The following is a 12,801-nucleotide window of genomic DNA, read 5'->3' as shown; positions in this document are numbered from 1 at the left end:
AAGACCGTAGGCATTATGTTAAGGTGTTGCGTAAGTCCGTAAATCTTCTCCCAAATTAAAAACTCCACACTATTTCCAAAATGGAGGACTATCGTGAGACACTCGTAACGTCTTTTATGACTCGTCTCGATTTGTGTAATCTGGTTCAGTTCCGACTCTGATGCTCGTTAAACAAATCTCGTCGGGTTTCTTCGGATTCATTTTTATTTTTGTCGGGCTTAGTACGATTTTTGTTCAGATCTCACCTTTGGATTACGACTTGTTATCGATTTCAACGTAAAGCCACGTCGTCAAGTGTGCTCAGATGTGCGTTTTTCACTGCCAGTGGAAGTTAGCAACGTTTCTAAGTACATTTGAAATCTCTTTTTTACCATGTCGTGGTACGATTTTGCAACCAGACATAGCTTTTATTAGAATGCAAATTGAAAGGGAAAAAAGGAAAAAGACAAGACAAGACAAGAGAGACAAGAGAAAAGCTCGAACTTTACTTCTTCGTTTTCAAGAGGGAGTAGACACATCCATTGCGCCAGGTATCCAGAGCGTTTAGTTTGAATACCCGCTGTATTTGCGTGAATTCCCTGCCCTTTCACCGGTCCTGTCATGCGATCAGTGTACTAAATCTGTTCTTACTAAGTCCTCCTTTTGTCAAAATTTTGGCATTAACGAGAGCTGTTCATTAAACCCTCTGCATTTCATGCAACATTGCTTTCTAAATGCAATGCTCTACAACTGTACAGTAGTGGGCACATTTACTCATAGAGTGCCTTTTGCTTTTACACTGAGTTCTCGTAAGCTCAGTACTCATACGTTACTGTTCTATGTTCGTGGCGGTTTACGCTGGACTGCCTGATGTTAATTACAATTAGTTGGTTACAATTCATATGATATAAGTTTGGAGAATTTGGAACTGGATCAACTAATAATCCCCAAATTGATATTTTTCTTTATTCTCATCACTTGTCTGCATGAAGTTGTATTGAAATTGTAAGGAGAAATTCTGTCTTGGTCACTCATGGGAGGGTAGTATTCTTAAGTTTGTTCAATTAACCCCCCGTGGGGGGCAATAAGCTATAATAATAGTGTGCCTGCGCGCAAAAGGTACCAGGTACCAGGGTCGATTCCCAGATTCTCCAAGTCTCATGATGTCAAAGCATAATATATAACTAATTTAAGTTACAATTGTACTCTACCTACATTCTGCGTTTGAAATTAAAACTGAACACTCTAGACGAAAACTGAGCCTCGAAATACACCACCTAAGTTTTTGAAAAAGGACCACCGGATGAATCAAGGTCTGAACTGGTTGTTCAACTTCTTCATTCAACGAAGTTGTGTAGTTATTATTATCGTTTTTTCATTGCGTCCGTGTTTCCGTTTTATTTTTGACGCTTTCAGGATTTTCTTGCTTTTTAAACTACACAACATGAAGAGAGGGGATCGTAAAATGTCTCAATGACCCTCTCAAGGCTGCAAATTTAACTCTAACACCTTGCGACTCTGTTCGTTTTCTATCCTCTACCTCAACTCTCAAACTTGCCTGCAAAATAGTATTTTAAGCCAAGTTGCGATAAACATGACGCATCATTCTACGCTGTTGATCCAAGCAGCACGTAGAACACGTGTCACATATAATATTGGTAATTGTTTTGCCCACGAAAGGGTTATCACAGCACAATGGTAGAAAACCACAGTTCGGAGGCTCGATTCCTCATGGACAAACAGATTATTTGCTTTGTCCTTTGCTTGCAACAAGACACACGAAAACATCTTTCTTTGTTCATGTTCATTTGCATGCCCTTGATAACTGTATGTGGGGAATTAGCTCAAATGGTAGAGCGCCCGCTTCGCATGCGGGAGGTACCGGGATCGATACCCGGATTCTCCAGCATGTTTTGCTTGATTAAAATTTTTAGGCAAATAAAAACCATCTGTGATTAATAAAGTTTTGAGCAAAAAATTAAAAAAAATCGCTGAAATGGTTAAAAGAGAATTACAAATAATTTTGATATGAATCAGAGCACTGGTTTCCAATTCCATGTGAATCCTTCAAAGGAAGAATTGATAGAATTGGTTCGTGAGATGGTCGAACTTACAATTGTGTTGGTCAAGTTATCTGAACCCGTTTCATTAATTTCGAACTTTGCATTAGACGCATGCTATAAGTGGTGATATTGAAGTTTTATAGCAAAAAGTAATGATGAAGTGGATCAGCATCTGGGCAACTGCCCACCTACCCCTCCCCTAACCCAACATTAACCCTAACTTGTAAGTTTGAAAGCGATCCACTTTGTTTACGTTACCAAATCTGGTCATGATCGGAGACATTTAAAACGTGCATCGTACGAACTGGACGAATTTTGATGTGCAGTAGAGTCAAAGAACCGAAGGAAAAGAGTTTTTGAAATAGCTTGTGAGAACGCCATCATTATTAACCCTACGAGACGAACGCTTCATCGCCTGCGAGTTAGTCTACAGCCTTACGCATGTCAAGCCCGCGAGAGGTTTGCAAGTGATCTGGCTTTTTAAAAGAATATTGTCAGACCCCTCGTTCAGGCTAATGTTGCTTAAGGCCTCAAACTCACTTGAAGGCGAAGGAATGCTTGTTACTTAAGCGCGGGTTAAGAGGGACTGCTTGCACACTAGTTTTGAGATTTCCTTTGCAAAAGACTCGTAGTTACATTTCTCCATCAATTAAGTGTCGAGCTTGCATAACTTTCTCAAATGTTTCTAATCCTCCTCGTGTTTACACCAAGCTATGCGGACTTGTGAAAAGTCCGCGATTATTGGTTAAATCAAGCAAGGATGATAATGGTTATATTGATACCCATTTAAAAAAATAAACAAATGTTGGTCCGTGCGAGGGTCGAACTCACGACCTTGGCGTTATCAGCACCACGCTCTGCCGATTGAGCTAACAGACCTGATATATTACACTCTTTCCTCGTCAGATGCGTCTGTTTACAAGAAAGACATTCAATCAAATGGGGAACGCACGGAAAAGCAATTCTACATCAGGTGGCATTAAAAAAAGCACCAGTATCTTTTGCAAAAGGCCAGGTACCATGAAAAACAAAACAAAAGAACTCAAAATTGTCTTCACGGAGTTTATGAGTTTCTCTCAGAAAAACGACCAAGAATCACCTGGATAGCGTATACTTCTGAAAATTTGTCGGAAGCGTATACTTCCGGCATATAGAGAAATAAGTCAGTCGCTCCTAAGAAACTTGAAAGAAATATTGTTGGATTTTTTTTTCCCACAGGTAGCAGGCAGGGGAATTAGCTCAAATGGTAGAGCGCTCGCTTAGCATGCGAGAGGTACCGGGATCGATACCCGGATTCTCCACATCTAAGAATATTTTGAAAATGCAAGTATTCAATTTTTGATCATTACAATTTCCTCGACTGTGCCAGGTGCACGCACTGCTTCATTCTTTAGTAATATTTTAACGAACCATCTTCCTTTGCGTCTTCTCTCATCCTTGCTACTAATCAATACGATAACCGATTTTAACCCTTTTAAGTCTAGCTAGTATCCCCTTCCGTCCTCCCCCGTTTTGAAATCTCCTCATGAATCTTGCTCTTCAAACTCTTCAGGTTTATTTTTTGTATTTTTTCTTGTATGTTTTTCTTTAGCACGCGATGGGCTTTTTTGGTGCGTAACGGCCTTCCATCGTTGCCACCAAAATGCAATGGAGATATTTTTACTTTAGAGTTTCATGTGTCAAGCGGTGTCTTAAACCGATGAGTTTACACTCGATTTCTTTCTTTCCCCGGCCTTCCACTGCTGTAAAATCAAATGCGGCAAGTACAAATTTCAGCAAGAAAATACTGAGTATTCGATCGCCGGAATAAAGCCTGCTCTGCGGGCTCTGTGCGGCTCATTTTCACGGCACTCGCCGACCGCCTCCAAGTCACCAGCCATAATTGTGCTCTCTAGTAATTCATGTTACTGCAGAGGCGGGGGAATTAGCTCAAATGGTAGAGCGCCCGCTTTGCATGCGGGAGGTACCGGGATCGATACCCGGATTCTCCACTTTTAATTTTTCTGTTTCTCTATTTGTATTTTACAAAAGGAATTTTTTTTTTAGTATCTCTTCATAAAACGCAGATTCACTCAATCTAAGAAGTTTGCTTCATTCAACTTCGGAGAAAAGTCAAGTAATGGCTTAGACTATTAGCTTTCCCAAAGTTTTTATTATAAGGTCTTGTAAAGAAATTCAAAGGAATTTTTTTTCTCGATGCCTGGTTATCTGCGGCAGCTAAGTGACCCAAAAATTTGTAACAGTCTGAAATTAATGTGATGATGCCATTTAAAAATACACGAATAACGCTTTGCGACATCGGTTCAGTTTCCAGGAGGAAGCTACGACTGCTCCCGTCCTGTGGCCGAAATGTCAACTAAAATAAATTTACCTTAACTCCAAATCACTTCTTACGAAGGAATATCTGAGAGATTTGATGACTAGCAATAGCAGGCTTTATTCTGAATGTGGGCAAAAATCTTTCATTTTAGGCGGCTAACGGTTAATCTCGTTAGTCGGACTCTCTCTTGCTCCGTTTGTAGGTAAATGTGTCCTTTATAAGTCTGTCTACTGAAATAAATGCGTATTTGGTGTTTCCCGTTTGCTTTTAGTATTATTATTTAAACCCACATTTGAACTTTCTCCTGGAAAATCTTTTGGGTCACCAATTAGTTCTTTTTTTCCTCAAATGTTGGCTCGGGTCCGTCGGGCCAGTCGATCGGCAGAGCGTGGGTGCTAATGATGCTGGTGCCGTTTTTTGTTTTGTTTTTTTTTTAATCTTCAAGTCTAATTTTTAAAGTGTTTTATTCCTCCCTCCCCCAAAAAATAAAAAAAATTAAAAATATATATATATATATATGTCTCTTTCAATTAGTTTCATTGCGTTCTCTTATAATGCGGTTGGTTTAGCTCATCAGAAAAGCGACCGCTTTGTTTCAACTCGCTGTTGAATCCATTACAAGACGAGAAGAAGATTTTCATCCCATTGTCGAAATTAATCTGAGATTACGTCGGGTTTTCTTCATTACACTTACGACCAGATGCAAAACTGAAACGGAAACCTTGACTCGCCCACCCAATTTTATCTTTGAGTTCTCACTGGTGCAGTAGACATTTTTTTATTGATGATTAGTTTTTGTTTTGTTTTGTTTTTTGTTTCTGTAAATAAGGCTGCTAAGTTAACAAAGAGACACTGAATATTTGATGGTTAGCAAGAATCCCATCATCAATTAAGTTTAAGGAATAAGAACGTTGATTGAAAATTGTTAACACTTCGTTTCCACGCTGTTTTCATACATTTCAGTCTGTTATCATTCCGTGAGTTGACTAAAAGGAAACACGTTCGATTTTATACTGCTAACCCGAATAAACAAACATTCCACCAGAAAATATAGTCCGCCACAGGAACAAATTTGTGATTGTAAAACTGAAGTTTTGAATCCATATAATTAAGAGTGAAGCCTGTAAAAAGTTGACAAGCCCTAAATGGGAAGCTTTATTGTTCTGTTTCAGACGGAATATTGTAAATAGATACCAATAAAAATATAGTAATTATATGATCTGTGGTTTTTACTAGGAAAGATTTGAATCAATCAGCAAGTGTCATACTCCAAACGTATCACCCAGTATCTTATTTGCTCAGCGTCGAGAAAGAATTCAGGATCCTTCCGCATACAAGGTAAGGGAAAAGCGAAAACAGCATGAAGATGCATACAAAATGGCATCCCTCTCATGGAAGAAAATACGACATTTTTGGGCTTAAATTTTCCTTATTTTTTCAAATGAATTAAATGATAAAGGAAGTAACCGAGATCGTTGTAGAGATTCACCAAAATATTGTTTATCTTTTTAGTCAACAAAATTTCGTTCGTGATAAGTAAACTGTGGATTTTGTTTAATACGGGATCTCCGTCTTGTGCTCTGTCAAATAAACCTTTTAGAAATAAATGAGGACTGCAAATTTGAAATTAAAATATTTGGAAAATATGTGAGATGTTTGTCAGTCAAGTAAGTGTTATATGAAATTACTAATTTGAAAGAGACACAACATAGGCTTTTTCCTTTTAAGATCATATTAAGATTTTTTTTTTCTATTTTCAGCACTTTTTGTCTCAGTTCTAAAACAGCGATCATAGCATTAGATGACGAAGCCATTTTTCATTTCCTCACTCACTCCCTCGTCTTTTGTCCTTTTCCCAAGCGCCCCGCTCAAAACAGTTAGTTGTCATGGATACCACACAGGTGGTATGTCAATCATTATTCTGTACTGTTCCTGTTTTCATGGCAGGTGATCGAATCATATTTCGTCTCATGATTTTGCATTAACCTACAGTAAATATTTTCTTTAAGGTTTATACCGATGAAGCGATTTAGAAAAAATACGTGAAAACCGAAGAAAAATTTCCGCTGGAATAATTTCAATGACCTTAGTAAATACTGAACCATTTTCAAGAGAAAGTCTGAAAAAATTCATCTTCCAATGAGCCTTCGTATTTACCTTATGCAATTCTACATAAAATTATGTTTAATTTATCGGTAAATGATTTACGTATGTTTCCGTGGCTCTAGGCAGTTGCAATGACTTGTCGACAAGTTTTCCGGCCCCCGAATACCGCCTGTGTCAACTGCTTATTCAATTATTTCATTTACTAAAGACGACAAAGGCTTGTTCAGAATAGAAAACAGAAATACCATTTTTGGTAAGTCTTTATTTCAATTCGCCTTATTTTATTTCGCTTTTATGCTTTTGGAATGAAAAAAAATAAGTTGTTTGGTATAAGCTACCTGCTTGGCCGTGAATTATGGAACGGATTCGTGAGAGACCACAGGGAAGTTTAACTTCGTTCAATTGAAACCACGAAATATTTAATTTAGAACCACTGGAATCTATTTAGATTGGGATACAACTTTTTTAGTAAAACTTAAAGAGGTAACGAGGTTTTAAGCCACTCATTTCCCTGAGATTTAAAATTCGTGCCACATTACTAAGCGATATTGTTGCCATTGCGGTAAACAAATTTTCCAAATTTGATTAAAGTAAGGCAGGACGAGTTTCCATTTTCATCTAGCCGCTCAGTGAAACCAAGCGATTTCATTAAAGATATACAAAGGTTATTTTGCTTTTGGTTAAAGTATCAAAATTTTTCAGTAACTTAAGCCAACGTGAACTACACAAATTGATTAAAAATGTTTTGAATTTGCCTGAAGAAATAGTAATTTGCAGAAAAGGATAAAGTCCATGTTTGAAATTGTCTTCATGAAATAATGAATGTTGATGTTTTTTGAGTAAAACCTCTCTCCGTGGTGTAGTGTTTTCTCCTTATTCCTTCTTTTTAACTATCCTTTTTTCGCTTGTTTTTCATTTCATGTCAGACTCTTTTTTTCCAACTGGAATAGGTTTGGACTAAGATAATGTTGAGAACCAAAATCGACCTACATAAACTTGTCAACATTCATGAGATGCATTAAATCTGCATAATTTGAAAAATAACGATAAGCGAGATGCTTATCGCTTATAACTTTCTCTTTCCAGTTTTTAAGTAGTAATTACTGTGTGTTTATTGTTACTGGAGAGCATTGAGAGACAGCCAGAAGACTTACTGAATGCCGTATTGTTGAAGCAAATTAAAAACCAATTTTTGGCGAAAACCATCACCAGTTCATCATCAGTTTTTGTTCGAAACAGCGCACAGGGGTTCGTAGAAAGCTGTAATTGTGCAAAATAACATTCAGAAAAACAAATTGTGCATTTATATACGGTGGGGTACTTTGCAATCAAGAGATAAACTTCTCAAAAAATTGGTCTCTGCTAATACGACATTGGGCATTTCAGAGACGTATGTCCGGCCAAAATTGGCAAACCACTCTCATGGAACCTGGGGTTTTCACGATTGGCGGATGAAGAACGTTAGTTTAAGACCTCTTCTGTAGAGGATCAAGAACAAGTTCACGAAGGCGGATGAACCGTTGTAAGAAGTTTTGAAAAGCTGGTCCGATTTCATTGCATTTAGCCGCCTTCGATGGAGAAAATTAATTAATTTGACGATACTTAGTTGTATATGATAATATCCTTGAGTGGTCGTAAGTCTAAGACACAAACAGAAGAAAAAAAATTCAATGAAAAATATGATTTTTCGGCGAAACTTTGGGGCTAAAAAAATTTGAACGCACGGCTCTGTTTGAAAAAGAATAGCAACGAATTTAAAACGTTTAAAGCGGACTGAAGGCATTATTTCGTAAATGTTTGAAAGGTATTTGCAAAAGTAACCTTTCAATCTTTTTCCCGTGTTTATTAAAAAAACTGAACCGTCATTTGAATTCAAAAGTACAATTACAGTGTTTAATCCTTCAGAATTGATTGTACCGAAATTCCCAATAAACTTCCAATTTCAAGGCGCCAGAAATATTGTCGAGTCAACGGCATTATGACTGATTCATCAATAAACTACAAGTATTTAAAATCGTGTTCATTGTCTCTTGAGGTAGGACAAAAAAAATGCAAATTTAGAGTTAATAGAGGAAATTTTAGTTGCATCTGCTAGCTACACGAAAGGGACTGAATTTCGAGCATTAAGTGTTAAATTTCTCTTTAGCGACGGAAGAGCAAGGTTTTAAACTGATAAGGAAATGGATGGTCAGTTTTTCAATCTAACGCGTTTTAAATAAACTATGATGTTTTTGCCAATTTCCGCTTGTCTCCAATCCCGGTCCGGGTAAAAATTCTGATGCGAGAACCTTCTAGTGTTTATTTTTTACTGGTTTTATCATACAATTATATTTTCAATATACTGCGAGAAGTAATTAAAATGCGGATGTATGTGACCGATTCGAATTAATAATTTGAAGGTAATTATGATCACGTTCCTAGTAGAAGTTTTTTTATTTTCCCTTTGTGGCACCTGATGATGCCCCTTCCTTTTTTTGCAATGATGTCAGTTTTCTTTGTGTTATGAACTTGTCTAATATTTTCCTGCTCTGTTAAGATCTCTTCTTCTTCCATCAGTATTTAACGATGATCTTTCACGTAAAAGATCGTAGCATTAAAATAAACGAGACATTAAGATTAAAAGTGATCGGCAAATTTCCGTTGAATCGCCGTCTTCCGTCACAAGATTAGCATCTGTTATCGTAAACAGTGACAGGATGATTTAAATGATATTCATTAGCGCTGAGAAGTTACTTGTAGACATCTCTTTAGCGCTTTCACGGCCCACCATAATCTGCATGAATTTCGCAGTTTACACACAATACGACTTACGTTGAAAAAACTTTTGCCCCAGTAATTTGTGAAAATCCCCGTTGAGTGTTCTCCCACATGCTTTCGAAAGAATTCTATGAATTCTGCTTGTTAAGGTTCTGATCCAGGTGACTTCTGAATGATAAAACAGAGAAATCAATTATTGCGAGAAAACCCTTAAGATTTTTATTCATCCCACCTATGCAAATGAAGATGTTAGTGAACTCAAGACAATTTAAGTCCGACCTAAATAATGTATTTCATCGAAGCCGATCGGACTGAATGCCCATCTGAATACCTATCAGGGTATGTTCTCGCAATACGCTAGCGCTGTTTTATCCAATTAACAAAAAGTAGTGTATTATGAAAATAAGTTTTTGATTTTTCTGTCAGCTGACAACAAAAGCTGTGGGCAGCGCAAGTATATTCTCTCGGTTGCTGGTAAATTATGACATTTACATTATTACGCACTGCGGAACTGCTTTTTTTCATTTTCAAAAGTAAGTACATAGACTAGTTGTTAATGTTGTCGTTTGCTTAGACTCAGCTCTGTTGTTGTTTTTTATTTTTACTCAGGAGGCAAATAAACGAACATGATGAATCATTCGAACGGATCTTCATTTAATTCCACAACGCCGCCGGTGGCAAACATCGTAAACGAAGGAGAACTTGTAGGCTCCGATGACGCAACATGGATTCTAACCAGCGCTTTCATTATTTTCACAATGCAGTCTGGCTTCGGTCTCCTCGAATCCGGCATGGTGTCCAAAAAAAACGAAGCTAATATCATGGTCAAGAACGCAGTTGATGTCATCTATGGTGGATTGTCCTATTGGCTTTTCGGATTCGCACTCAGTTTCGGAAGCAACACGGCTGGGAATGGTTTCTTCGGTGTTGGATATTTTTTCACGGACGCTGATGACCATGAAATGGGGCAAGTGTTCTCAAAGTACTTTTTTCAGCTTTCGTTCGCAACGACAGCGACTACGATTGTCTCGGGTGCAATGGCGGAGAGAACATGCTTAAAAGCATATACGGTTTATTCGTTTATCAACACTCTAACATATAGCGTACCCGCTCACTGGATTTGGGCTGAAAATGGCTGGCTTGCCAAAATGGGGGCAGTCGACATCGCCGGCTGCGGAGCTGTCCACTTAGTTGGAGGAGTAAGTGGATTGGTAGCGACCATGATGTTAAAGCCTCGCATAGGAAGATTTGATGAAAATTCTCCACCGCAACAGATGACTTCCCCGACAAATGTTCTCCTGGGAACTTTCATGTTATGGTGGGGGTGGTTGGGTTTCAATTGTGGTAGCACATTTGGAATAAGTGGAATGAAATGGAAGCTTGCGTCGAGGTAAAAAAAATTTTCTTTGTCACAAAGTTGAGGGTCTGAATACTGGATTAAGTTAGATTTATTCAAGTGCCATTTGCCAATTTATTTTAATGTTAGTAGTAAGATGTAAAAGTTTAAAGAGAAGCCGAGTTTTCAAAACCATTTATTAGTGAGTGTTAAATGAAGAGCTACCCCACGGAAGTTCTGCTTGCAAAATGGCGACACAGAGCTGATAATGAATTTGTGAGCATTAGAGCGTGGGAAGACGTGACGCGAGAATTTTACAGAAAGGCAAGTTAAGGGGAGATTCGAAGTTTTCCCTTCAAATGCGTGAAGCGTGAAATATTGTTTTTAGTGCGCGTGACGCGTGATTTTTCTAAACATAATTTGCTAATCATTGCTTGGAAGAAACACTCAAAAGAAATTCTTGATATATGCTAGTTGGTTGTCTTGAATAATGGAGGATATCAGGGGAAAAATTTCCTTTAGACGCCTCATAGTTACTACGGTAACTTTCGATTCATCTCTCTCCTTTTACAGGTCAGCGGTCGTCACCATCAATGGCTCGATAGGCGGAGGAATTCTTGGAATGGTTTACAGGTAATTAATACAGAAATGTTGTTATGATCTCTGTATGAAGTTTTTTCTTTGCACTTGACGTCTCACATGTAGATTGTCTGGTTTTTCCTTTAGCTACGTTTTCTGTGAAAAGAAGCTAAACATATCAATCTTTGTTACCGGGATTTTGTCGGGACTCGTCAGTATAACAGGTAAAACGTGAAATCAGAAATCCCATTACGATTAAATAGCAGAGTATACCTTGAGCAGTACTCGAAGATGTGTGAAATGCAATGAGTAATTATAAATACGTGGCCGGTTGAACTCAAGATGCCTCGCACTTGCCACCGCGCGCCTGAAAAACGAAAAACAATCGTGTCCTGGAGGCTGAGTCAGTGGCTGAGTCAGTGTTTTTTTTTCAAATTTTACCTTTAAGCTTCAAACAGACATTAATTTTTTTTAACGATGAAGATTGATGAACCAATCAATTCTTTTTTCTTTTCTTCTCTGCTCAGCCATCTGTTCCCTTGCCCGCCCTTGGGAGGCTCTTCTGATTGGTGCAATAGGCGCCATGTTGGCCTGTCCTGGATGTGAGCTTCTCGTGCGGCTCAAAATCGATGATCCTGTCGGCTGCGTACCGACACATGCTTTCGCAGGAATCTGGGGCCTAATCGCCGTCGCCTTCTTTACCGAGAAGGACGTCTTGGAAAATACATTTTCCGGCGAGTTTGGAATTTTCAAAGGTGGTCCTTGGAAGTTCTTGGGAGTTCAGCTGCTTATGTCACTTACCATGACTGCATGGGCTGCTACCACTACCTACTTGCAGCTGCTATTGGTCAATCTGTTGGTGGGAATGCGCATGAGCGAAGAAGATGAATTATTAGGCGCAGATAAAGTTGAACATGGAATTGAGCCATACGATCCAAACTCCTCGGAGTGGCCTGACGTCATAAGCGGGGGTGCAAATGGAGTCGAAAGTAGTCTACAATCGATAGAGGAAAGTCCCGTGAATTTACAGAACGCTGGAAGTCAAGACTCTTTGACGGAGATAGAAAATGGACAAAAAGAATCTTTGGCAACTATTTGCAGTCGAAGGAAATAAGTTAACACTTAAACAAACAAGATTTATAAATCACTGTTTTTATTTTGCCACACACTAGAAAAGATAAATCTTCTGCAACGATCTGGATTCGTTCCACTCGTCTTTAAGCCCAGCGATTGCAAGTGCAAATAAAACGATTTTATGAATATCAGAGAGTTGTTTGGACGGACTGTCTCAAAGTGCTGTACGAGAGAAAGTTTGAACAATGGGTCCAAGCGATTCGGGTTTGTTAACAAAGCTGGTTTTGCAATCGATTTGATTACTAAAATATATTATTCTGCTGGAAATTAATCGTAGATCACTGAGTCTAGGATATTCCACCCTCCTTAAGGGGGAGCCCAATCTCTTGCCTATTTAATGTCAGACCGATAACTCACTTCCAGACTCCTGGTGCTATCCTGCCGCGCGTTACAGGAGACAAGTGAGGATTGGTATAGCTACCTCCTGATCGAGCTTAATTATACTATTGCATTTTTGTTCGCAAACGCTCACTTCTCTGACACATTTTTGCAAAAAATTCACTCAAAATTACTCAAAAGAGGCTGAT

At 38.4% G+C, this 12,801-nt stretch overlaps 1 protein-coding gene and 4 non-coding genes across 10 annotated transcripts; 4 read left to right on the top strand and 1 right to left on the bottom strand.

The window, feature by feature from the left end:
* Positions 1-1,812: 1,812 nt before the first annotated feature.
* On the top strand, positions 1,813-1,885 carry Trnaa-cgc (transfer RNA alanine (anticodon CGC)). Its single transcript has one exon. It is a non-coding gene; the product is annotated as a tRNA-Ala (tRNA).
* Positions 1,886-2,848: 963 nt separating this feature from the next.
* Trnai-gau (transfer RNA isoleucine (anticodon GAU)) lies at positions 2,849-2,921 on the bottom strand. Its single transcript has one exon. It is a non-coding gene; the product is annotated as a tRNA-Ile (tRNA).
* Positions 2,922-3,270: 349 nt separating this feature from the next.
* Positions 3,271-3,343, top strand: Trnaa-agc (transfer RNA alanine (anticodon AGC)). Its single transcript has one exon. It is a non-coding gene; the product is annotated as a tRNA-Ala (tRNA).
* Positions 3,344-3,960: 617 nt separating this feature from the next.
* Trnaa-ugc (transfer RNA alanine (anticodon UGC)) lies at positions 3,961-4,033 on the top strand. The gene has a single exon. It is a non-coding gene; the product is annotated as a tRNA-Ala (tRNA).
* A 1,559-nt stretch (positions 4,034-5,592) lies between these two features.
* Positions 5,593-12,405, top strand: LOC113678137 (putative ammonium transporter 3). Of its 6 annotated transcripts, XM_089191252.1 has the most exons (6): positions 5,670-5,700; positions 6,591-6,721; positions 9,835-10,615; positions 11,135-11,194; positions 11,288-11,364; positions 11,668-12,405. In XM_089191252.1, exons 3-6 carry the CDS (start codon positions 9,852-9,854, stop codon positions 12,252-12,254), a joined length of 1,488 nt encoding a protein of 495 aa, XP_089047378.1. In that variant the 5' UTR covers positions 5,670-5,700; positions 6,591-6,721; positions 9,835-9,851; the 3' UTR covers positions 12,255-12,405. The 6 variants fall into 6 exon arrangements, with proteins under 6 accessions (XP_089047379.1, XP_089047378.1, XP_027050805.2 ...); XM_089191253.1 differs by lacking the exon at positions 6,591-6,721 and having other exon boundaries at positions 5,593-5,700; XM_027195004.2 differs by lacking the exon at positions 5,670-5,700 and having other exon boundaries at positions 6,584-6,721.
* Positions 12,406-12,801: the final 396 nt, after the last annotated feature.

This window comes from Pocillopora damicornis, chromosome 13 (genome assembly GCF_964200805.1).
Source record: "Pocillopora damicornis chromosome 13, jaPocDami1.2, whole genome shotgun sequence".
NCBI classification, from domain to species: domain Eukaryota; kingdom Metazoa; phylum Cnidaria; class Anthozoa; order Scleractinia; family Pocilloporidae; genus Pocillopora; species Pocillopora damicornis.
The sequence above is the reverse complement of the archived record's forward strand: the minus strand, read 5'-3'. Positions and strand labels throughout refer to the sequence as shown.

Bases quoted from the DNA above. Each gene is read 5' to 3' on its own strand.
- LOC113678137 (XM_089191253.1), top strand. From the start codon at position 9,852: ATGATGAATCATTCGAACGGATCTTCATTTAATTCCACAACGCCGCCG. The intron at 10,616-11,134 runs GTAAAAAAAATT...CTCCTTTTACAG, and splicing joins AAATGGAAGCTTGCGTCGAG to GTCAGCGGTCGTCACCATCA. The intron at 11,365-11,667 runs GTAAAACGTGAA...TTCTCTGCTCAG, and splicing joins GGGACTCGTCAGTATAACAG to CCATCTGTTCCCTTGCCCGC.